Raw genomic sequence first — 27,240 nt, forward strand, 5'->3', positions numbered from 1 at the left:
TAATAAAAAGGGGTTAAGATAATTATGCAGAAAATATAAAAGAGATTGAAATAGAAAATAAAAAACGGTTGATCCCAAGTTCTTCTACCATTGAATTCTTCATAGGTTCTGTAAATATTAATCACAAAAATGGCCAATTGCAGTAAAAGAGCAATAAAAGAGAGAGCCAAAAACAAGAACCGTGAATACAGAGAAGTTCAGAGAAAGAGTGAAGAGAAGCTTTGAGAGAAAGAAAGAAGGTTTCATTAATTGATTAATAAAAAGTGTACAATACAAGTGTTATTCAGAAAGTAAAACAATATAGGCACACGTAAGAGCCCAAAGACCCACAAAGGCCCAAAAACAGAAAACAGAAAAAAATGTAATGGTTGCTGTAACAGAAAAATACTCCAAAACAAATACAATAACAGAAAGATATTTTAACATCCCCCCTCAAGCTGGGAATAGATATTCTTCATTCCCAGCTTGGAATATAAGGTCTTGAACATCTTAGGTGGTAGAGGTTTCGTGAAAAAATCTGCAGTTTGCATGGAGGAGGAGACAGGAAGCAACTTGATCAGTCCTTGATTGAGTTCTTCTCGAACTACATGACAGTCAATCTCTATATGCTTTGTTCGTTCGTGGAAAACTTGATTGTGAGCAATCTGGATTGCTGACTGACTATCACAGTATAAAAGAGCAGGTTGAATGAAGGGAATTCGAAGATCTTGTAAAAGGTAGACCAGCCATTGAATTTCGCATGTGGTAGCAGCTAATGCTCTGTATTCTGCTTCAGAGGAGCTTCTTGAAATCGTTTGTTGTTTCTTTGATTTCCAGGAGATCAAAGTCTCACCCAAATATACACAGAAGCCCGTGATGGATTTTCTGGTCTCGGGGCAAGTGGCCCAATCTGAATCGCTGTACGCTTTGATCTGCACAGGAGTATTGTTATGGAGAAAGATACCAGCACCAGGTGAGGCCTTTAAATATTTGAGAACATGAAAAGTTGCCTGAGAATGAATGTTGGTAGGTGCAAATACAAAATGACTGAGGTGGTTGACAGCATAGGCAATATCTGGGCGTGTATTGGTAAGGTAAATGAGGCGTCCTACCAGTCTTCTATAGGATGTAGCTTCTTCTTCATTGAGTCTTTCTCCTTTATCAGCAGTGAGGCGAAGAGTATGTGCCATGGGTGTGAGAGAAGGAGCACAAGCAAGCATACCAGTTTCTGTAAGGAGATCTAAGGTGTATTTTCGTTGACTAAGGTGGATACCAGTGCTGTTCCTTGCAATTTCGAGGCCTAGAAAGTATGTAAGATCCCCTAAATTCTTGATGCAGAAATGCTGATGAAGCAAGGTTGTGATTTGATTAATTTCAGCAAGGTTGTTCCCAGTTAAGACTATGTCATCCACATAGACAAGAAGTGCAGTTATTTTCTCTCCATCATGTTTCAAGAAAAGAGAGTGGTCAGCAGTGGAGATATTATAGTTATGAGATTTGAGAAAATTGGAAAGTTTGGCATACCATTGGCGTCCGGCTTGCTTGAGGCCATACAGAGACCTTTGAAGTTTGCACACTTTATTCCTATTTGCTACTGGAAAACCAGGGGGAAGCTTCATGTAAACTTCTTCATTTAAGTCTCCATGAAGGAAAGCGTTGTTCACATCCAATTGCTTAAGATCCCAATCTTTTGCTGCAGCAAGAGCCAGGAGAAGCCTTAAAGTGGTTAACTTTGCTACTGGTGCAAACGTATCTAAGAAGTCTAGACCCTCCATTTGATTGTAGCCTTTCGCTACTAGCCTGGCTTTATATCTTTCTATAGTACCATTTGAGTGATATTTGATCTTGTAAACCCATCTACAACCAATGGCAGATTTTCCAGGGGGAAGATCTGTAATACTCCAGGTCTTATTAGCTGCAAGGGCTGCTAACTCATTCTGCATTGCTTGGACCCAAAGAGGATTCTGAATGGCTGCCTCATAGTTTTGAGGCTCATCATGAGAAGAGATAGACATTATGGTATATCTAAAATTAGAGGATAGGGAATTAAAATTAATGTAAGTTTGTATGGGATACTTGGTACTAACCTGATTACTGCTAGTCTGGAAGTCTTGCAAATAGATTGGTATCCTTCTATTACGGTCAGATCTTCTGAGTGTAACAGCAGGCACGTCATTGTTATCAACACAAAGATCATCATCATTTTTATCAGGAGAGCTATGGTCATTATGCAGATTTATGTCATCATAAGTTTGAGCATAGTGTTGTGGTATGGGAAGCGAAAGACTGTTGGGATCTTTTTCATTTTTCAAAAAATATGGAAAACAATTTTCATAAAAAACAACATTTATGGAAACTTCAATTTTGTGATTTTTTAAGTTTAGAAAGACAAAACCTTTGGTGTGTGGTTTAAAACCAAGAAAGACACCAGGAACAGCGCGGGCTGCTAACTCATTCTGCATTGCTTGGACCCAAAGAGGATTCTGAATGGCTGCCTCATAGTTTTGAGGCTCATCATGAGAAGAGATAGACATTATGGTATATCTAAAATTAGAGGATAGGGAATTAAAATTAATGTAAGTTTGTATGGGATACTTGGTACTAACCTGATTACTGCTAGTCTGGAAGTCTTGCAAATAGATTGGTATCCTTCTATTACGGTCAGATCTTCTGAGTGTAACAGCAGGCACGTCATTGTTATCAACACAAAGATCATCATCATTTTTATCAGGAGAGCTATGGTCATTATGCAGATTTATGTCATCATAAGTTTGAGCATAGTGTTGTGGTATGGGAAGCGAAAGACTGTTGGGATCTTTTTCATTTTTCAAAAAATATGGAAAACAATTTTCATAAAAAACAACATTTATGGAAACTTCAATTTTGTGATTTTTTAAGTTTAGAAAGACAAAACCTTTGGTGTGTGGTTTAAAACCAAGAAAGACACCAGGAACAGCGCGGCTGTCCAACTTCTTTCTATGAGCAACAAGAGTAGAGGAATAGCACAAACAACCAAAGATACGCAAGTCAGAAATGTCACACAACTTTCCATGCAATTTTTCATATGGTGTTTCATTTTTGAGCAAAGGAGTAGGAATACAATTAATTAAGAAAACAACATGTTGGACAGCAAAATTCTAGAAATTAGCAGGGAGTTTTGAATGAAAAAGGAGAGATCTTGTAACGTTTAAAATATGTTGATGCTTTCGTTCAACAACACCATTTTGCTCGGGTGTTTCTATGCATGAAGTTTGATGTAAAATGCCCTTTGAAGCAAAAAAAATCTTTCATCACAAATTCAACACCATTATCAGTACGAATAGATTTGACTTTTGTTTGAAAATGATTTTCAACGTAAGAGACAAAACTCACAACATTAGCTCTAACTTCAGACTTATTTTGCATAGAGAAAATCCAAGTAAAGCGGGAAAAATCATCAACAACAGTGAGAAAATATCTATGGCCGTGCATAGAGATAACAGAACAAGGACCCCATACATCCATGTGAATTAAATCAAATATATGTGCAGAATGAGTAGTGCTAAGAGAAAAGGGCAGTTTCTTTTGTTTAGCTTGATGACAAGCATCACAAAAATAAGATTTTTCAACAGATATATCAGGATAGTAGGTTTGTAAAGTCTTTAGTCTCTCATCAAAAGGATGACCTAATCTTTGATGCCAAAGACCAACAGTTTTAGTTATACAATTCAAGAGAGGAGGAACATGCTGTGAAATGGATCTATCTAAACAATATAAGCCACCAATGAAATCAGCTGAACCAATCCTGTCTCTGGTTCTGCTGTCCTGTATGATACACTTGTTAGAGCAGAAAGTTAAATGACATCGAAGGCAAGAAGTAAGTTTTGATATAGAGATTAGATTGAAAGAAAAAGCTGGAACATATAGAACATTTGTGAGGCTAATTTTGTAATTGAGATTAACAGTTCCTGAATAATTGGAAGTAACATAGTGGCCATTGGGTAATTTTATGAGAATCGGATTGATACGATGATAGGAGGAAAAATCAGATAAAGTAAAACAAACATGATCTGTTGCTCCAGAATCTAAAATCCAAGTATATTTATTTAATGAAGGAATCTTTAAGGCATGTGTGTTACCTGCAGAGCTAGAGTCCCGGTCTTGTTGACTTGTATCAGCAGCAAAAGACCCAACCTGATTCACTTGAACTTGTCCAGCAGAGGTGTTTGCTTGTTTGAGAAGGTTGGTTAAGATTTGATATTGCTGATGAGTAAAATGAGTATCACCATTCTCATTGTTGTTGGAATCATACTCCTCTTGGGTGGCAATGTTGTTGACAGAATAATTTTTACCATTTTGGAATTTGTAACCGGGTGGGTAACCATGCTTCTTATAGCATGTATCAACAGTGTGGCCATTTCTGTTGCAGTGTGTGCAGACCTTTCTATTACTATTGTGACTGACCTTTTTCTCATTCTGATTGGGAAAACCATGTTTCTTAAAACACACACTATCATTGTGACCATTCTTACCACAAAAGGAGCAAACAACATAAGACTGTACATTATTCTTGTTAACCATGGGTTGAACATTCTTTATATTAGCAATCAAAGCATGACTACTCAATTGTCGCTCTTGTTGAGCTACTAAAGAAAAGATTTTTGATATAGGTGGGACGGGTTCCATTAAAAGGACATGGGATTTAACGTTGCTATACTGATCATTTAGACCTCTCAAAAACTGCATGGCTTGGTCTTCTCTTTTTCGTTGAGAAACAATAGAAGAAATATTGCAAGTATAGTTCTTGCAGATGCAAACAGATTCGGGTATGAAATTCTCCAACTCATCCCAAATCACCCTTAACTTTGTAAAATAGTCGGTTATTGAGAGCTCACCTTGGTTTAAGGAGGATGCCTCCATTTGGAGGTCAGAAATGCGTGAGAGGTCACCTTGAGAATATCTTGTCTTGAGATCGCTCCAAATTTCTACAACTTTGTCCATCCAGACGATGCTTTGACGAATGGGGACGGAAACAGAGTGGACCAGCCACGAGACCACCATGTTGTTGCACCGATTCCATGCCGAAAAGGTGGAATCTGTCTTTGCTAGTTGTGTAGCGGTTCCATCGACGAACTCGAGTTTATCCTTAGCGCTTAACGCCGTGAGCATCGACCGACTCCATGGATGATAATTGCTAGGGTCCAACACCGGGGAGACAAGAGGAGTCGCTGGATTCTCGCTTGGATGAAGATACAGATAACTTGGGGCTGATTTCTCATCTTCCTTCTTCATCCCGAGAGGTAAATCTGTTCAAAGGAAACCAAATCAAGGATTAAGATTAGAAGAAAAGAAAAAAAAAACAGAACAAGAAAAAAAACAAGAAATTAAAGAAAATAGAGGAGGGGCGGAAGAGTGAAAGAGAAGGGAAAGAAAGATCGGTGAGACAGGATCAATGAAGAATCAGAGATGAAACGCAGCAGAGCTCTTCCAAGAAGAGCTCTGATACCATCACAAAAATGGCCAATTGCAGTAAAAGAGCAATAAAAGAGAGAGCCAAAAACAAGAACCGTGAATACAGAGAAGTTCAGAGAAAGAGTGAAGAGAAGCTTTGAGAGAAAGAAAGAAGGTTTCATTAATTGATTAATGAAAAGTGTACAGTACAAGTGTTATTCAGAAAGTAAAACAATATAGGCACACGTAAGAGCCCAAAGACCCACAAAGGCCCAAAAACAGAAAACTGAAAAAAATGTAATGGTTGCTGTAACAGAAAAATACTCCAAAACAAATACAATAACAGAAAGATATTTTAACAATTAATCCTTTCGCAATCCTCCAATAGAGCTAAACCAGATTGAACATGCGCTGATCTGATTCAACTGAAACTCACCAGTAAAACATGCGTCTACTAGTTTAATCAATACCCACTTTGTTCCATGCGTATACTCCATGGGAATGCTTATCTCCTCTCTCTTGAATCATGCGCCCAAGAAATTAGTTAGAACAATGCGAACTAACTAAGAAACCAAAGTTTAAGACAAGGAAGACTCTCAATCATGCGTTCAAGTACAACCTCTCACAAAAACTAGTTTTCCAGGAGATTAGACAATAAAAACAACTGCTATAAAGAATTGAAAAATGAAACTTTTATTGAACAAAACCTCATAACTCAATGGGGAATTACAAAAGAATCAACCAATAAGGTTTAGCCTTCCATGCGGAGGCAAAACAAAATAGTTACAAAGAATAAAAGAAACTAAGAAAGCCCTATGAAGCTCCCTTTTCTCCTTGATGCTTGTGTCCTTTTATAGGCTTTTCTGCTCCAAGGATCTTGGGAAAATATTGCAGTTTAGATTTTGTAAACAGTTTCCACTTTCCATAATTCTTTTTATTTTGTAGAAGATTTGCTTCCAATTCTGTTTCTGGGATCTTGTAGCTTTTATTTTCTCTTTCTTCTCCTCATAATTTGTTTTCTGTTTTGATTCAAAGAAGCAACTTGGACTTTTGCATATTTAGCCCATTCACAAAGGTAGATGCTTCCTCTGGATAATTTACTTTAAAAACACAAAATTAACAATAATAATAGTTAAGACCCAAATAAACCTAATTATAAGAATATTAATTAAAACAATGGATTTATTTATTATTATAGTCCAATAATCTATGAATAAGGCTAGTGAGTGTGAATAAATATATGCTCATTATGTTACTTTTTTCACTCTTCAAACTGTTTTATTTTTCAAGAAAATTCAGAGAGACTGATTGGTACAACTGAGAGGGTGAACTTATATTAGCTGAAGACTTTAAGTATTTTTTGTTCTATACACCATGTTGTACGAAAAGAAGTATTAATACAAATTGTAAGATAACATTTCTTTACATTGTAATAAAAATAAAGTTAGTACAGATCATGAAATAATAAAGTTGTAGTATTGTCACATGGAACATCTCATAGATGATTCTTTAAAACATATTTTATTTTCTCATCAATTTGTTATCCTTGTGATATATGTCACTTTGCAAAATAAAAGAAACTATATTTTTTTCTTAGTAACATCAAGTCTAAAAATTTGTTGAAATATTACATGTTGATATTTGGGGACCATTTAGAATCCCTTTTGTTTACAAATATTTTCTTGCTTTGGTGGATGACTTTGCTAGGTTCTCTTGGATATGTTTGTTAAAATGAAACAACGAAGCAAGAACAACTTTGCAAAATATTATAATTAAACTTGAAAATCATTTTGAAAGCAAATTAAACATCTTTTGAAGTGATAATGATGATGAAATTTCAATGCATGCATTGTTTTACCAATAAAGAAATTGTTCACCAAACTAGTTGTGTTGAAATCCTTAACAAAATGCCATTGTAGAACGAAAGCACCAACATTATTAATGTTGATCATGCTCTCATTTTTCAGTCAAATTATCCTACAACTCTTTGGTCATTTGTTGTCACACATGTTGTTCATTTCTTTAATAGGACACAAACTCCTTTATTGAAAAAGAAAACTCCATTTGAGACTTTGCATGGTCATTCACCAAATCTTAGCCATTTAAAAATATTTGGGTGTTTAGTCTTTGCTAGTACCCTCAATGCCTATGTCACAAGCTTAGTTCAAGAGATAAAAAAAAATGTGTTTATTTAGGATATAGGAAAGGTACAAAAGGTTATTCTCTTTTCATCTTGAAAATTTGACGCATTATTGTTTCAAGAAATGTAGTATTTTATGAAAATGTGTTGTCCTTTGATCATGATAAAGACACATAAAATCTTCTATTGAATTATTGGACAACATCTTTATGAATTATTTTTTAACATTTTTCAGAGGTTGTCCGATGCACCAGTCTTTTGCTTATGTACCTAATAAGATAATAATCATACCAACATTTCATTTGAGGAAAATATTGGACACAATTTTTTCCCAACATATTTAAACAATGAATCAACTAGTTTTATTACTATAGTGGAAATATAAATGAGTTCATCATCAAATGTTCTTTTACATACTTCTATTCATACAAGAAAAAGATTTGAGTACTTAAAGGATTTTCACACAATTTCTCTCTCTTAAGGTACTACCCATTAGTCTTAGAGTATTTTGTCTCCTGTCAATTATGTTTAGTCACACATTATTTCTTGTTCTACCATTTTTATCTTAAAATGGGTTAACCTCTCTTATGAGTTATTTAAATATGATTGTTGAAAAGAAGCCATGAGTAAGGAGTTATTGCTCTTAGCAAAACCAAACTTGGTGCTTGGTACTTCCCCCAAGAAAGAACCCAATTGAATGTAAATGGGTTTACAAAATTAACCATAAGTCTAGGGCATGATTGGTTGTTAAGGGGTACACACAAATAAATAATTTAGATTATTTTGAAACCTTCTCTCCAACGACAAAACTTAATTTTATCCGATTTATTCTATCAGTTGCAACATCAAAATGTTGGTTTTTAGAGCAACTTGGTGTAAACAATGTTTTTATTCATGGTGACTTGCAAGAAAAGGTATATATGATTCCACCACCAGGTTTACATCTTAGTAATCCACAACAAGTTTGCAAATTGCAAAATTTTATTTATGGTTTAAAGCAAGCTAGTAGAGAATGAAATTTCAAACTTACTTCCACTATTATATCTTTGGGTTTTGTTCAAAGTATCTTTGGTTACTCTTTCTTTGCAAATACTAAGGGTTCCTTTTTTCTTATTATTTTTGTGTACGTTGATGATATGATACTCACTGGAAACAATGTAGAAGAGTTGAATGTTGTAATAAACCATCTTAATGCTAGTTTTAGAATCAATGACCTTGGTCGTCTTCACTTTTTCTTAAGATTGGAGATTTGTCCTTCTAATAATGGTATGTACTTAATAAAAGAAAGTATTGTCTTGACCTACACTCTGATAGTGACATGTTAACTTGCAAACATGCATAATCTCCTATGAATCTATCTTGCTCTTTGTGCATTGATGAAGGAGAATTGATGGATAACCCCCCTAAGTACCGAAGACTTATATGATATTTGTTGTCCAACATTGGAGTCAATATTTTTCTCAACTAAGGCAACCTCACATGCAAGTTGAACATCATGTTCTCATATATTTAAAGGGATATCCGGATATTGGCCTATTTTTTTTCTTCACAAAACAATTGTAGTATTCAAACTTTTTTAGATTTTGATTGGGCTAGTTGTCCTCACAGTAGGCATTCTAATTAACACAAGATATTGAATTTTTTATTGGGATGCTTTGGTTTCTTGGAAGTTCAAGAAGTAAAAGACTATCTCTAAAAGCTAATAGAACATTAGTCTCACTTGCTATTTAACTTTAATGGTTGTATTATTCATGCATTGACTTTAATCTCTTTTCCTACTCCTTTTGTAACTTTATGTGATAATAGAGAATTTATACACACAATAAAAAAATCCTGCATTCATAAGCGTACAAAAGTATATTGAAGTTGATCATCATTTAATTGGAGACAAACTTCAAGATGGTCTCATTCACTTAGTACCTATCTCCTTTTCTTATCCAATTATAAATCTACTTACTAAACTTTTTTTATCCTCAAACATTCAAAGCAAATATTTTCAAATTCAACCTCTACAATTTAAAAAGATTTGCTTTTCAAATTTAATAAATAATAAACTCATGGAATTTCAATAAACTTCAATTAATATTAATGACATATTTTCAACCGTTAGTCACACATTTAGACATAACAATATTCATGATTATAAACAATACGCATGATTATGCATTCACAAAATCTCAATAATCTAATTTGTGTTTTAATTTTTAATATTTATTATCATTCAACACTTCTATATAAATACACTCTTTTACTATTTGTTTAGATATTAAGAGAAAAAGAACTATTATTCTTTTCTCTATTTTTTTCCTTGTTGTTTATTTTGTAGGAGTGATGAATTGTTGGTAACTTTTATAAATTAATTATTTGTTCTCCTTATATATTTGTAATATTTTTAGGTTAAAAACTTTAATATATAATTTTCATCATTTGTATGATAAATGAATTGGACTCACACCTTTAGATAAATGATTAATAACTTTAACATAACTATAATGATCTGAAATGTGAAAGAAAAGATGGTAAATTCACGAATCTAAAATTGGAATCGTACTGAACAAAAGTATTGTAAATAATAATATTTTTTGTATTTATGACGAGGAAAACATTACAAGACATGTATACAAAAAGCAAAATATTGTTTGATACATAAGGAAAAAACATTACAAGACATCTATCTTATCATTGAAACTTGTATTAATTTTGAAAGTTGACAACCTTTCACCTTTCTAAAGTATCCTTAATTGACAAAGTGGGTGGTTTTGTGTATAAGACAATTATTTTTTATTCTTGTCTCTTTATTTGGGTTTATTATACAAGTGAGAGTTATCTTCATCACATTGCTGATTTATGCTTACTTTTTTTTTTCTCATAAGCAAGTCTAGCTATGAAAACATTGCCAAGAAGGTTTGTTTCTTTTCTTTCATGTGAAAAAATCAATTAGGATTGTCATCATTGAAATCTATTTCTGCACTTGGTATGATATAACTGATGAAGTTGTTGATTTTTTTATTTTTTTATTTCTTGTTTCAGTGATCCTTGCACTTCTTGGTGTTCTAATTTAAAACAAATATAATGAATGATAACATGTGGCCAAGCTTGATTTAAAAATGAAAATAATAATAAAAAATAATGGTGATGATACTTATATCTCCACCCAACTCTGTTTACATAGATTTGTCTTTGCCCTTACTAACAAATAAATGGCAGAACCTTAAGAAGAACCAAGATTCAATCACATTATTTTATTTCTTAGAATCCGCTCATACTTATCCTCATGTCAGAATCCACAACTAATCCAAACCTTTTCTTCAATATTAAATAATCAATCACTATACTATGGATGCAAGACTATTCCTGGGTAAGATATATAATACCATTATCATATTTCTCTTTGTCTCATTAGTGTTTTATAACAAAATATCCAAAATTGGTATTGTTTTAATAGCCTTGTCAATTTTACTTTTTCTCTCTTTATGTACATACCCCATGATGACAAAGAAAATATGTGACATAGGTTAGGGATGATAAAGGAGTCCGGATCCGCTGAAAAAAAAAATGTCATCTATCTAATCCAACCTGCTAGTCTGTTTAAGTCCGTTTTACACAATATGTAGTTAATGAAGGCTAAGTGGAAGGTAGGGTAGGGTAGGCTAACCCGCATGATTCATATAACTTAAATAAAACAAAATTATGCACTCCATATTTTTTGATGTAGTCTCATATTCTAAAAAATTCTAAAATTATCCATTCCAAATTTTACAATATGAAATACAATTTTTTATTCTGGATTGTGTAATCTGGAATATTGTACAATTCGAAACACAAATTTTAACTTCCAAATTCTATAACCCTGGAAGTCTCTTAAATTCAGATTCTGTAATTTTTACTCACATTTTATTATACATGGGTCGTGAGAATAATATTGTGAGATCATTCACCTAATCAATCTAAATAAAAAAATAATTAAATTTATTCAAAATTTCTATTTTTTTTTTATATTTCTTATGTTGGCTGACCCACATGCCTGCGTGTTAGTCCTTATGCGGGACGAGTCAACCTGACCCATATTTAACGAGCCAACCAATTTACATTTTTCAAATTAAATGTGATGCGGTCTTACGTGGACGCGGATGGATCAATCCACATTCTCATCACTAGTATGTAATTCCTAAACTATACCATTGATATTTCATATTAAACAAAATTCTTCATATTTCTATATATATATATATATCCATTTTTCTCTCTATGTATATTAAAAACATAGAGCTCTTTAAATGGGAGATTCAATTGCAAGCCAATGCTCAATAAGAATTCAAAGTTGGATTATGTAAATTAATTTTATAATGTGATTTATATGAAATAGATGTTGGATTTTAAACTTGAATATGATTTGGGAAATAATAGAAATATAGTTTTCTTTGCAAAAGAAAGTTGTCTCACGGTTGATAATCAGTAAAGGGTGTGAGAAGAACAAAGAAACTGTTCATATAGGAATTCTCATGAATAAAGGTAAGTGTTTATTTCTATTATAATGAATGTATGGAATGTGAGAATTACAATCCGTAAAATTCTTATGATGATGTGCATTATTTTTTATTATTGTATGTTTTTTATTTTTTATTTAATACTTTATTAATTCCATTTTTAAATGAATGAAACAAGTTTCAAGTGTTTTATTGTAAATCACTCCAAACCATATTTATGAATTAGTAATTATATCTAGCAGTGTATGGAAGAGAATTTTTTATTTAGTCTATATAAATTATTTTCTTATTTTTCTCTTAATAACAATTTAAAATCATAGCATAAAAGCTACGTCAAGGGTAACCACTAATATAAAAAAAGATTAAAAAACCAAAAAATAAACATGCTTAATCTCTTAAATAATGGTATAATGGTATTAATAACAACTTAAGATACTTAAATTTATGAAAAATTTAAAATATAATTATGTTATTTTTCATTTTTTATATTGAAAGACATAAGCAATAAATATGCTAATACAATATTACAGTCACGTAATCCTAATTAAAAACAAAGATAAAAATCCAATTATAAAATATAAAATATTTTAATTAATAAAACAAAACTTTTTATATAAAATTTCAATTGAAAATAGCTACAGTTATGCTGAAAACTTCACTAAGCCATTCTATTTTAAAATTTGAAAGCAATCTATTATATGCTACAAGTTGTTTAAAGAATTAATGATGACATCTGGGTGCTCATGTGAATATTATATTAGCCAAAACTTTTTTTTATGGTAAAGTTTCAATCACTTTCTATATCGCACACATGATTGCGCATAAAGGACAAATAATTCAAGTTTTTTACCTTACAGTTTTAACCCAAGGGACATTTTTATAAACAACTGTTCTAATTAACAAATGAAAAAGTAATACTTTTTTATATTCTAAAAATATTACATATTTATTTGCTGAGAGTAATAAGAAGATTAATAAAAAATCATTATAAGAAAACATATTCAGTGATTTAAGCTTTCTTGTTGATCATACTTCAAATCAATGATTGTGCACTTGGATTCTTCAAACCCAATAAGAGGTTTCATGAGGGTTTTAGGAGAGTGTGGAATGAGGATATCCCTATCTTTTCATGATTTAATTAGTTAGAATGGCTATTCATGAAAATAATCTTATCCCTTCATCCAAACAAATAATTGCTCACTTATAAACATGATAATGTCTTCATACTAAGAAAGAAGAAGATTTCCTCCACATGTTAAACAAATTCTTCTAAATAGTCTTTAAAGTAATATATTTACAAAAACAAGTTATTGCTGGCTGTTGTCTTTTTTAGAAAATTATTCTTTGCCAACCCTAAACCCTAACCACAATTTTAAAATCACTTTTAGCAAACTTACCTAAAAAGTTTAATTATAGTAACAATCACTTATTAAAATAATTTTTTTTTGCAATTTAGGGTTTCTATTCAAAACTTGATGGTGTCTCATTGTTGAAGGGGAAAGGTTGCTATAGAAAACTTTCAATGACAAAGCTTCTTGTCCTTCATTCTCTACCTAGTGTCCAAGACAAACATTGCTTATTGGTTGGATCATCATCAGGATATACATATTAATATATCAAGTTGTTTTTTACTGCACCTCCATAACTTCTTTTCACTCTCCCATACTTCTTAAAATATCACAAATTTATTTTATTCTATTTATGTTTTTTATTTCGAAATGGGTGATCCGAAAAACTCCAAATTATAGAATCCAAAAACTATTTCCAGATTTAAAAATACCTTCAAAATTCTATAAACTATAATATTTTCTTTAGAAGATTATATTACAGGATTATAGAATTCATAAGGTATTTTTAGATACAGGAATAACTTATAGATTATATAATCTAGAATGTATTTTTTAAAGAAAATAAAAATTTCAGACTGTAGAATCCAAAAGGTATTTCAAGAACCAGAAATATCTTCCAAATTCTCTAATTCAAGATATGTAAATTAAAAGAAATATATTCAAGAACCAGAAATATCTTCCAAATTCTCTAATTCAAGATATGTAAATTAAAAGAAATATATACTAGATTATAGAATCCAAAAGGTACTTTCGGATATTTCCAATAGAAAAAAAATACATTACGGATTGTAAAATTCAAATAGTATTTTTGGATTAATTCTACAATTTAGAATATATACAATATTTTTAAGGATAAAATGATATTTTCATAAAAACTATAACTTGTCAAGAGAAACTATAGAGGGGCAAGAAGAAACATCCATATATAAAAGTATTCCAATGTGGGAATTAAATGGTTCACTATAAAATCATGGGTTGACAACAAAAAGTTGTATCTTTGAACAGAAATTCCACCCGCCAACACTTTACAGAGATAAACTTTATAATAAATATCTCTTTTTATTCAAGACACTACTCGAAAATCCCCACTATACCTTTCGTTCTATCTTTTCAGAATTTTATCCATCATTGTTCAATCATATTCCATAACTGGTTGAAACAAACATGAGATTCTACCTCCAACACCTTCTCCGTTTTCTTTTCTGTCCCCTTAGGAGGGGCCCTTAGCTTTATGAACATTAAGTGTTAAATTTGAACAGTGGTGGAAGACTGATCTTTCTTTTTATATCTTTTTAGATGGTTTATTTAGGAAATATATTCCGTATCTATTGTGCCTATCTGGTATCAATGAAAATAATCGGAGAACAGAAATTATTCTGTTTTTTCAGATATTTTGTTTACTAGCATCATCATCAGCAAAGGAGAGACTTTATTAGTTATCTAATATCATAGGAAAGTTTTCATCTTTAGCTTAACCAAAAGGAAGTGTGATGTAATTTAGATAAAAATATAAAAACTCATGACAGCATTCCACTAATGATTTTAAAGCCAACTACATGAAAATGTGCATCTATAGAATAGATACATAAAAAGAATTTGTGCTTGAAATATCCAAAAATACACCAGACACTTGTATTCCTTCCCTTCACGAGGGAGAGTTTAATTTGGAAATTACTCTAGAACAAACATGGGAATAATAGCAATGTCTTTGAACGAGTATTCATGAAACTAATTTTGACAATCTGTATAGAAGTGTCATGATACAGCAAGATGAAAAGAAAATATGTAGTAGTCATATAAACTAAAGGTTATTTATACACATGAAATATAAAACTGAAGGTCATTTCTTTCTCAATAAGATGAACAGAAAAGATACCGCAACTATGGCTAAACCTACAAATGAAAAAAATCTTGAAATTCTCCATTAACACTACCAGGAAACCTTTATGACATGCCTGCAATTGTTCTAAATATGCCAACTGAACTCTGTTGTAAGGAATGAAATCAAAGAAAAATTGTGCTACCTGATTTACAACCTCTAGTAAAGTTTCCATTTTCAACAATCTATGATGGAGCCTAGATGGTGAAAGACTGACATTCAAAAACATTTCGGGTAAAGATATCTATGGGCACATTGCATAAGCTTAACTTTTCAAACTTTGCTAAAAGGACCAATGCCTTTTCTATTTAGACTCTGTCCTGAGTATCAAATTCAGATCAATGAGCTTTAAGTCCTCATTTGAAGACCCATAGGTATCGCCTGCTGTTAATTCAGGACTTGGCCTGACCAGAAAGGCCTAAGAATTATCACGTAGTGCCGCGAAGCTAACCCCTTCCTTTAGATGGCTTACTGCCGTGGGACATAACCATTTCAGCATGTTTGGACCTAAAATCTGGTGGAGAAACAGATGCACATAGTGTTAAGCAAGGAACTTAATCAGTACATACATGCAAATTGGTGTCAGTAAAGACCACAGATTAGGGAGAGACCAAAGTTATGTTTTTGTATGCACCAATGTTGAATGGATGCCGGTAGCTCTGCCCAGACTTCATAGCCAGCCATTTTGCACGATTTCCTTCATAATACTGTGGGAAAAGGGCACCAAATGACATCTTCCATGACATAGATAAAGACAAAGCATTTTAGGGGAGTACATTCAAATGAAAACCCACCTCTATGGTTGTCATATTACGAAGGATAAGGTAGACATGCCATCCAAAAAGAGTCAAAAGAATTATGGTCAGGCCCACCACCATCGTTCCATACAAGACCTGAACACCATTTATAAGTCTTATTGTTAGATTATGATTTAAGAAAAATAAGGATTAATAAAAGAAGAACAAGTTACTCATGTTTTCAGTATGTTTTCTCAATAGAAAGCCATGTAAAGCAACAATCATTCTCTAACACTAAGTTGCAAATTATAAGTTTATAATTATCACCAAAAGAGGAAAAATAAAACCAGGATGCTTCATCTTTTACTTGTGATGAAAATAAGTGTGGATAGAGAAAGTAGTCTATCAAGAGACCACTTATTTAATGTGTTAAAGTATTTCACTGCCTATCGCAGTCACAAATTATATTAAGAAGTTTAAGCTTAACTCATCTCCACAAAACTAGCTTGTAAGGTAAGGTTTGCTCTCACTTATATACTGTAAATTATATCTCTAGTCGAAGTAGGATCTTCAACACACACCCCTCATGCCGAGGCATGGACATCTTGTGCGTGGAACTAGATATTTGTGGGTGGTTCAATGGTGGATGTCATAACAGGCTCAACAAACCTTGATGTGAGATCTCTAACAAATTTGAAATACTAGAAAGAAGTATATGCAATGACTCTTTTCTCCCGCAGAAGTTTTCCATTTGGATCCATGGGAATGTCTTCTAACAAGCATGAAGCTTCTAGGATATTGCAACCATAGTGCCAGATTGAGCCATCACAGATTCACAATACCTAGAAAACACACAAGGTGACCCAAATCCTTAGTCAGAAAGTGATCAAAGATATTTCAATTGATAGATTCCTGCCTCATCACAGCACATAATGAAAGTGACATCATCTCAACTCAAACAATTAAATAGACAACCTGAACTTGGGATGAGTGTCAATAGGGTATGAAATGGTTTGTCTCACTACAAACATCATAGAATGACAGAAGCAGCAAATCAATCTAGACTTCCCATGGGCAACATATCCAAGTGGTTTCTCCCTATAAGCTTATACATAATCTCCAAGGAGAAAGGCAATCTATCCTTCAGGTCCCACCCACCACAGGATTTCTGTCGCACAGCCTCTGTACCAGAATCATCAATGTCTCCAGTGTCTTGAGATTTTCCCTGCGTCGCATCCATCTATCAATGAGGTTCCTCTATCTACTGTCAGAAATCCTCTAGATGGGTTTGAGATCCCTATGGGTCAAATTTATTGTGTCTAGTGGTCTCCCACAACACAACCCTTTTCTTGATTGAATCTTGTGTCACTCTCTAGATCTAAGAACTCTAATGCCAACCGGGACTGCAGAATTAACAAGAGACATGGATCTTACTTTATTAAAGAACTGAATTCCAGACTAGACTCAGTGTAAAGTGGGTCTAAGACTAATGTACCCTTGTGCCAAAGACTCCTCGCTATAATGGTACAGGGGAGGGTCACTATGCAGCATTATGCTTGCATATGCAAAGTGTATAAACTGTGTGTAGTGCAAATGAAATACATACAGAAATTCAAGAGACCCTAGACTCTAATATCACAAACAATCAACAGTCTCAGCTAAAAGCCCCTTTCCCTATTAGGATACAGATAGTAACTAAATGATTTAACAACTTCTCTAACTAACTAACTATTGGGTCAGTTTGGGACCTATCAGCCATTGCCCATCCCGTTTTCTTCCAACATAGATATGCCCAATCATTGGCATGGCTGTCAAACTGTCAATCCACCTTGTAAAACCTTACGAGGGCACAGCTTACCTTCAATTAATTCAACTCACGCTAGGGTTAATTCTCATCCAACTCACAATTCTATATCAATTGTGCATGTTCAGTGATCTGTAACACTTCAGAAAAAAACCGACAGAAAATCAAGAGTTTTCAGGTGTGACTAATACAGAGTCAATGCTCGTTTTCTTTCTCCCAATTAGTGCATGACTTTCTCATTTCTCTCTCCCACATTAAGGCAGCGTTTTGTTACTTTTTTTCTCACAATTCTCATCTATGTTGAAAGCTCCATCTCCACTCCATTCAATGACATGATTTTCTCACTTCTCTCGCAATTCTCTCTAATTTCTGCTCTTCAGAACTGTAAAATGCCATGCTGATATGCTGTATGTGTGACATAGAGTATCACTGTATCTGATATAAATTGTTTTACTGTGTCTGATAATAATCTCCATATGATAAGTGTTGTCTACTGTAGAAGCAAACACTAGGCTTACACAATTTTGAAAACTCAAAGGAAATAAGCAACTGTTCATTTTTACGGAGAGTATGATAAAATAAATATTTAATAAAGATATATTTAAGTAATAGTGAACTGCAAAAGCAATGAAAGGGAAAAAGCAAAAAACAAGCCTCAACTTACAGGATCTGGCAAGTGCAATCCTGAGCTTTACTTTTGAAAATTAATTCATCAACAACATAGTGTCTCAGTAGCTAGTTTCTTTTCGTATAAAACAGTGGGTAGAAAACTAAACCAACAAAAAGAATTGATAGAAAGGGGCTACAAAGAAACCATTTTCCAAAAAGTGGAAGATTCAGGGAACTTTTTTTCTTGTTCACAATCAAACATCAAATCGAACTAGGATAGAGGGTACAAATGATGAAAAAGTTGCAAATATAAGGGCAACAGATGGAGGTTATTCCAGCAGCTTACTTGCCGGATATAAGATTGGGTGATTCAAGATATTTCAAATCATGATTATGTCTTGCAAGTTACTACAATATGGCCATATGACCAGCTATAATCTGTGGTAGTAAATGTTGGGCTTTAAAGGGACGAGAAAAAAATTAAGTACCAAAAATGAGCATGTTAGGATGGATGTGATCACAACAGAACGGACATGATATAAATTATTGTATACAATGAAATATTGTTGTGGCAACCATGGAAGGAAAGATGATAGAAAATTGACTAAAGTGGTTTGGGCACATGAAAGGATCAGTAGAGACACTAGTTAGGAGAGTAGATCGTGTGGTTTTTATTAGCACTATGAAAAGGGAGAAAGACAAACCAAGAACGACGTTACAAGAACTATTAGAAGGGATGACACGCCGAATAATACCCATAGAATTTGGCTTTTAACCATGTTAATGAGCCCGTGTAATCCATGTAACCTATCTCACTTAGAGAGATAAGACTTAAAGGAGCTTGCAATTTCAATTGGTTCAGTTTTGAGGGGAAATAACCTACCTTATCCAATAATTGTGGTTTTGTCATTTCCTCATTTGATCAAATTTTTTTCAAATCTGATTCAATCCAATTTAAATCAGTTGTTATTGGATCAATTTTCAGTTTTTCAAATTAAGAGAATTTATCAATTAAGACAATACACAATCATTACATTGAAACATAATAAATTTTTGTGACACAATACACTATCCAATACCGATAATGCAAATTATTAAAAGGGGTGAGATGGTGAATAATATCCAATAGAATTTGGTTTTAACCATGTCCAATGGTACCGTGTAATCCAAGTAACCTATATCAGTCTGAGGGATAAGACTTAAAGGAGCTCACAATTTGGACTGGATTAGTCTAGAGGAAAAAAAAACCTATTCCAATCATTGTGGTTTTGCATATGATCAATTTTGATTTTTTTTTTTTACCAAATCTGATCCAATCCAATTTAAATAAGTTTGGATTGGAACAATTTTCAGTTTTTTAAATAAATAAAAAATGATACACGTAATAAAAATTCCAATAATCACATCACATCCGAACATAATAAACTGTGTGTCTACACAATCCAATACCCATTATGGAAATTATGTCCAGACAAACATAAAATCCCAATTTTTGACATTACATGCAAAATAGTCCAAATTCCAAAATAGAAATTATGCTAACCCAATCTTAAACATCAGTACTGGTAGTAAGCAATACTAGACAAGCAGTAACAAATTCCATCCAGATGAAATTCTATTTATGTGTAATCCTTGGTTCTTTCAGTTTATGATTATTTGGATCAATTGCTAACTTTCCGTGGTAGGGTAGCTATTGCATTGGAACACTCTGTTAAGACTAGTGTGGTTGTTGTTGGAGCGACTACAAAACCCATTACGGTGCATGCTATATATATAATCAGGTATGATGAAGTAAAAATGTAATTTAAGCAAACTAAATAAGGAAAGGTACACGGGTTCTCTCAACATAAGAGTGTGTATTAGCTTATAACTGGAAGAAAAAAGAAATTAAAATTATTTGCAATTGAATAAACTAGAAGGAGACATGTAATAACACGAATAGATTACAAGTAACTACGACAAATTCCAGCATTTGAAATTAACTTAATGATTCAAAAGTTAAAAAATGTGTTGAAAGATTTTGAAGTATGAACAGACTGCAGCCTTTAGAAAGGATAAACATGTATAGCCTATAAGTTTTTATATATATTTGACAGGAGTAGAAATCAATTGCACATATATTAGAACATCTTTAAATAACAATAGCAAGCAACTTACATAAAAGATCTTAAGAGAACTCCCTTTAATGGAGTCCCAGTCCTTCTGAAATACACAGCTTATAAATATGACCTGCACATTGTAAAAGCTTATGTCAAATAAGAATAATATCCACTACAGAACCAGTAGATGCCAGATTGAAAGCATACCGTAGCATATATACTTGACATGGTGGCATATAATACAAAAACAAAGAAAGCCTTATAATTCCAATAACCGACACAATTATTTATCCACAAGCAGTGATGATCCTACATCAAATTTAGCAACCAAACAAAAAGGTCAAAATAAATCCTTGTTTTGTGAACTGAAATGCTAAAGTGAACTCAAAGTAACATACAACTGACCTACCATTTTCAGAATACACCTTCTGCAAACTCGACAATGATGGGTCCTCGGAGGTTTGTAAACAAAGCATTTGTCACATTTCTTCAGTTCTTCATTCTGCAGCAAGTTAATCAAGGAACTCAGCAACAGATCAAATAAAGTAGATCATCAATATCAATATGTAAGAAAAAAAATAACAATATCAATCAACACCTTAATCTGTCATAAACACATCAACAACAACTTTACACAATTTAAAAGCAACACCTAAATCCTTGGCCATAAGAAACCAAAATGAATGAGGAGGTAATGCTAGAGAATCTAATCTAATCATAAAAATTATAAAATTCCGATCTGGACCAAACTCATCCCCAAAAGTTCATTCATAGGATATATATTATTTTGGTCATATTACTAGTCAACCGGGATCTCCAACAAGAAGATATACACAAGAGCAAAATTCTACAAGTTAAGCACCATAAACTCTTCAATAATCATACACAACAGCTAATTTGAAGCACCTGCAGCATTGATCCATTGACAATTTACAAATAAACCAAGATTCAGAAAATTTCACTTCAATTTCCTACTTAATTCACGCAAGGAACACAAAGAAGCTACACACTTAAAGACACAGATCATATTCCCAAACATCAAATGTAAACGCTAAGCATTCCCGGGATTCATTCAACACAGACCCATTATAGAGATTTGAGAAAAGCTTACATCTTTGGAGAATTCAACATCTGGGGCATAGGAAGAAGGGACGTGACCGGGGTCAGTGACAACGCAGGAAAAGAAGGAGAAGAGGGAAAGAGAGGCAAAGAGAGAGAAGAGGTACGCATTCAAAGTGCCAGGGGAACTCTGCAAATCGAGCCAGTCATGGAGGAAGACGAAGATTGAACTGTAATACACAAAAGACATTAACGAAAACACTGCCAACACAGGCACTGACAGAAACCTTTTGCCCTTTGTCGACATGGAGAATTAGAAAACCCCTTCTTCCGTTTGATCTTGCTACTCGATTTCTTAATTACTAATCTTTAGGAGTTTTTCTATTTCCTTCTGCATCTTCTCAACTAAATTCTTCATTTTACACTACACTACATGTAAAAAAACTATTAGTTGGTGTAAATGTAATTTTTAACATAAACTATAATTTTTCATGTTCTTTCTATTTTACATATCTATACATATTTTTATTGTAAATAAAAACCTTTTTTTTCTTGGTTATACATAATGTAAATTCTTTGTAAGTGTATTCAAGCTTTTTTTTAGTTTTTATTAAAAGTATACCAATGTAAAAAAGTAATGTTAGGAATAAGCTTTTTTTAAAGAGATTTTTTGTGAAAAAGTAGTTGGTCCAGCTTCTTAAAAATGATAAGAAAAAAAAAAGTGGACCAGAGACTAAGTTAATTGTTAGGTATTAAAACTATTTAATCACTGTAGTTTTTACGATATATTCTTCAGTATAAAATAAAGTATTTAACATATAAAATATTTCTCTAACAGATAAGGATTTAACAGATAAGGATTTAAAGATGATTGAATTATGTTTTATGAATACATTTATTAAAATTGAATCAATGTTATGCAATTATTAATATTGTTATTTTTTTTCATGTAATAATATCATAAAGTAAATACTTCATCTCTACCAGTTGTACCCATTGCACTATACCTTCCCCATTTCCAACTCCAACACATACATTTTCTCCTCTCCTAGCTCTCACCTCTATCTTTGAAGGTGTTGCAGCTATAGTTGCATCTTTCCCATTGTGTTGGTGCAAACATACACTCTCATTCAAGATGAGTCATTCTTCCAATCACATCTTCCCCAACCCATTTTGTTGCATCAAGACCTTTCACATCAGTTGCAGCTCCCTTGACATCATTAGTACCATCACCATTGTTAGTAGTCACATCATTATTAATACCCTAACCACTATCAATTCCTTCTATAGTTATTTTATGTGTACTATGTGTATGACATTATTTTCGTATATAAATAATAAGAAGAATTTCAAAGTAGATTTACTTAAGCTCGATCGGACAAACATATTGTACTACACTCTGAATCATCCTCATGGATCTTATAGAGAAAGATAGAATAACAACTGAAAGTTGACTTCTTGCTGTAGGTGGCAAGAAGAACGGTCAAATTTGTGAGAGTTGGAGAGCTTGTACATAACTTTAGGTAATTTGTCGTGGATGATCGGTAGGTAATTTTAATTTACCTACAAATTTTTGTTATCTATGAATTTTAGTGGTGGGTAAATTCAATTTTTTTTTAGTGACAACATTGATGCTATGACTAAGTTGTTATTTGATGATTATAAGTTGTGTCCTTTCTTACATGAAGTATGATTTTTTATGTGATGTCTGACTTTCTTTTCATATAGAAAATTGACATATTTTTTTTTTAAATTGTTAAAATATGAAGAACTATTGAATTGCTTTGTTTGTATACCTAAAGTCTAGTGTTCTTTCTAACCACTTGAAGGAAAGTGATAACATCCTCCCACATTGTGTTGGGAAAAACGGGTAATTTTCCCACTAAAACAAAACACTAACAGAGCTACCCAACAAATAATATTGAATAAACAGAGCGGAATAATTAAAGAGATAAAGAGGAAAAAACACACCAGAAAATTGTTAACGGAGTTCGGCCAATTTAGCCTAATCTCGGAGCACAGCAAAAACAACTCACTCTTTTATTATTATGGGAGAAGATATTACAAATTGGGATATCTAACAGTGAAGGAGGAGAGTTTAATTTATAACCCTCAAACCTCCTTCCCAAACAATGAACCCATCGATGTGGGACTTGGGATTAAGCCAAAATCAACAAATCTCCACCTTGGCTTAATTTCAAGTCCCACCTAAAACAAATCTTCTCAAAACATAACAAAAACAAACTTTGCAGTGCTTCAAATTTGCGCCTCCGAGCGCCAACTTCAAATGTGCAAGATATTAACCAAGTCTAAACAGTGTTCAAACTAGATCCTTGTAACCAACTTGGTGAGCATATCTGCAGGATTCTCCGTAGTGTGAATCTTCTGGAGAACAATCTCCTCTTCTTCGAGAATCTCACGCACAAAGTGATAGTGAACATCAATGTGCTTCGTCCGTGCATGAAAGACTTGATTCTTTGCTAAATGAATAGCACTCTGACTGTCAGAATATAACTCAAGTTGTTTCTTACCAACTCCCAAGTCTTTAAGCAACCCATGAAGCCAAATTGCTTCCTTCACAGCCTCTGTAATCACCATATACTCTGCCTCTGTCGTAGACAAAGTCACCGTAGACTGCAAGGTAGACTTCCAACTAACTGGCGCTTTTGCTAAAGTGAACAAATAGCCAGTTGTAGATCGTCACTTATCCAAATCACCTGCATAATCAGAATCACAATATCCAACTATGCATTGACCAAGTGATTCATCTTGCTCAAATATCAATCCAACATCTAAGGTATTTTGGAGGTACCGTAGAATCCATCTCACAGCTTGCCAATGTCCCTTGCCCGGATTATGCATGTACCTGCTAACAACACTCACAGCTTGTGAAATATCTGGTCTTGTACACACCATTGCATACATCAAGCTTCCAACTGCATTTGCATATGGGACTTTCGCCATGTATTCTCGTTCTTCATCTGTCGTCGGAGATAAATGGCTACTCAATTTCAAATGAGGAGCAAGTGGGGTACTTACAGGTTTTGTATCTTCGTGTATACCAAAACGTTGTAGTACCTTCTGCAAATACTGCTTCTGTGACAGCCAAAGTTTTCCCTTCTCTCTGTCCCTGTTTATCTCCATGCCGAGAATCTTCTTGGCTTCCCCCAAATCCTTCATCTCGAACTCTTTACTCAACTGAGCCTTTAATTTGTCAATCTCAACTTGGCTCTTTGCTGCAATCAGCATATCATCAACATATAAGAGTAAGTAAATGTAGGAACCATCTTCAAGTCTACGCAAATACACACAGTGATCATATTTGCTTCTCTTGTACTTCTAATCCTTCATGAACTTATCAAATCGTTTGTACCACTGTCTCGGAGATTGTTTCAGTCCGTACAACAATTTGCTAAGTTTACAAACCCAATCTTCTTGACCAGCAATCTTGTATCCTTCTGTTAAGTCATATAGATTTTCTCCTTCAAATCACCGTGTAGGAACGCGGTCTTTACATCAAGTTGAGCAAGCTCCAAATTCAACTGTGCTACCAAGGCCAACAAAATTCGAATGGAGGAATGTTTAACAACTGGAGAAAATACCTCATTATAATCAATTCCCTCCCTCTGAGCAAAGCCTTTAGCAACCAACCTTGCCTTGTAGCGAACATCTTCTTTATTAGGAAATCCTTCTTTCTTTGCAAATACCCATTTGCACCCAATTGCTTTCTTACCTTTTGGTAATTGTGCCAGCTTCTACGTCTTGTTCTTCGTCAAAGACTGCATCTCCTCTTCCATCGCACCTGCCCAATTACCACTCTCTGAACTCTGAATGGCTTCTGGGTAAGTGGATGGAATGTCATCAACAACTGGAAGTGCATAGGCAAACATATCCATGAAACGAGCAGGCTTCTGAATATCTCGTCTTTGTCTTCTAACTGCAATTGGCGCTGATTGTTGTTGAGATTCTTGGGTAGGAACCTCTTCCTCATCTAACTCTTCTTCTACCATAGGAGAGTCACTTATGGTATTTCGTGTTGGGATCACCACTGTCGGCTCAAACTCCACCTGCTTCCAGGCACACTCCACCTGTTGTGGAGTACTATCAACTCCTTCTGGATTTACCTTCTTTAACATGGAAGATTCATCAAAGGTAACATCCCTGCTGATAATCGTCTTCTTTGCCTCTAGACACCACAAACGGTATCCCTTCACTCCAGGACTAAAGCCCATGAAAAGAGCCTTCTTTGCCCGTGGATCCAACTTTGATTCAATCACATGATAATATGCAATAGAACCAAAAACATGCAAAGAATCATAATCAGTTGCAGTTTTTCCATACCATACCTCTAACGGGGTTTTGCCATCTATAGCAGATGATGGCAAACGATTGACGAGATGTTGAGCGTATGTCACAGCCTCAGCCCAAAACTCTTTGCCTAACTATACAACGAACTTTCTCCACAAGTGTCTTGTTCATACGCTCCGACACCCCATTCTGCTATGGTATTTTTCTAACAGTGAAGTGCCGAACTATGCCACAATCTTGGCATACCTTCAGGAACAGATCACTCTTGTATTCTCCTCCATTGTCTGTTCAGAGAACCTTAATCTTCCTTCCTGTCTGGTTTTCAACTTGAGCTTTCCACTTAAGGAAAATTTCAAGCACATCATTTTTGTTCTTCATAGTGAACACCCAAACTCTCCTGGAAAAATCATCCACAAAAATGAAAAATAATGCCTACCTCCGATTGACGGAGTCGTGGCAGGTCCCCACACATCTAAATGCACATAATCCAGAATACCCTTGGTATTGTGAATTGCAGTGCCAAACTTCACTCTTCGTTGTTTTCCTAGAACACAATGCTCACAAAATTCAAGTTTGCAAGCCTTTGTACCTTTCAACAATCCCTGCTTGGTAAGAATTTGCAAGGATTTCTCTCCAGCATGTCCCAACCTCATATGCCACAACTTCGTTGCCTCAGCATCCTTCTTAGAGCTAGAAGTTGTTGTCGTTACTGTCCCCACCACTGTACTACCTTGATAGTAATACAAATTGTTCTTCCTCACGCCTTTCAACATCACCAGTGCTTTTGAAGTTGCTTTAAGAATTCCATCTCGCATCGTCACAACTAGGCCTTTAGATTCTAAAGCCCCCAATGAGATGAGATTCTTCTTCAACTTTGGCATGTACCGTACATCCCGCAAAATTCTGGTGGATCCATCATGATTCCGCAACTTGATTGAACCTATCCCAGTTGTCTTACATGGATTATCATTACCCATGTAAACAACCCCGCCATCAAGTTCTTGAAATTCAAAGAACCATTCCCGAATGGGACACATATGATAGGTACAACCTGAATCCAATATCCACTCATCTAGATACGATGATGCTGAAAGCGAGACAATTAAAGAGATATCTGATTCCACATCACTTTTGCATCCTGCAACATTTGCATCTTGCGGAGCCTTCCCTTTCTTCTGCAGTTTTGGACAGTCTTTCTCCTCTACCTCTTTTGGTTTCTCTCCTTCAATAGCAATATCAAGACCCTGCTGAAAAAGAGAGTCCAAGACCTCTCCTTTCCACATGCCAAAATGTCCAGTGCCATCAAATATTTCCACCGCCAATTTCAAAGTGGACACCGGGAACCTCGACCATGATGACG

At 33.9% G+C, this 27,240-nt stretch overlaps 2 protein-coding genes across 2 annotated transcripts; both read right to left on the reverse strand.

Annotated features, from left to right (window-relative positions):
• Positions 1-4,360: 4,360 nt before the first annotated feature.
• LOC137829028 (uncharacterized) lies at positions 4,361-5,250 on the reverse strand. The gene is made up of 2 exons (XM_068635825.1): positions 4,423-5,250; positions 4,361-4,378 (listed from the first exon to the last, which is right to left on the reverse strand). Exons 1-2 carry the CDS (start codon positions 5,248-5,250, stop codon positions 4,361-4,363), a joined length of 846 nt encoding a protein of 281 aa, XP_068491926.1.
• Positions 5,251-15,156: 9,906 nt separating this feature from the next.
• LOC137828496 (probable protein S-acyltransferase 15) lies at positions 15,157-22,000 on the reverse strand. The gene is made up of 7 exons (XM_068635105.1): positions 21,625-22,000; positions 20,923-21,015; positions 20,721-20,822; positions 20,572-20,643; positions 16,059-16,157; positions 15,876-15,971; positions 15,157-15,778 (listed from the first exon to the last, which is right to left on the reverse strand). The coding sequence occupies exons 1-7, from the start codon at positions 21,877-21,879 to the stop codon at positions 15,683-15,685; spliced, it is 813 nt and encodes a 270-aa protein (XP_068491206.1). The 5' UTR covers positions 21,880-22,000; the 3' UTR covers positions 15,157-15,682.
• Positions 22,001-27,240: the final 5,240 nt, after the last annotated feature.

This window comes from Phaseolus vulgaris, chromosome 7 (genome assembly GCF_000499845.2).
Source record: "Phaseolus vulgaris cultivar G19833 chromosome 7, P. vulgaris v2.0, whole genome shotgun sequence".
Classification (NCBI taxonomy): Eukaryota; Viridiplantae; Streptophyta; class Magnoliopsida; order Fabales; family Fabaceae; genus Phaseolus; species Phaseolus vulgaris.

What these genes read in the sequence shown, in the direction of transcription:
- LOC137829028 (XM_068635825.1), bottom strand. Translation starts at nt 5,250, where the DNA reads ATGAAGAAGGAAGATGAGAAATCAGCCCCAAGTTATCTGTATCTTCAT.
- LOC137828496 (XM_068635105.1), bottom strand. Translation starts at nt 21,879, where the DNA reads ATGTCGACAAAGGGCAAAAGGTTTCTGTCAGTGCCTGTGTTGGCAGTG. An exon ending in TGTCAAGTATATATGCTACG is followed by an intron (nt 20,644 to 20,720) that starts GTATGCTTTCAA and finishes TACAATGTGCAG; the next exon opens with GTCATATTTATAAGCTGTGT. An exon ending in GTAATATGACAACCATAGAG is followed by an intron (nt 15,972 to 16,058) that starts GTGGGTTTTCAT and finishes CTTTTCCCACAG; the next exon opens with TATTATGAAGGAAATCGTGC.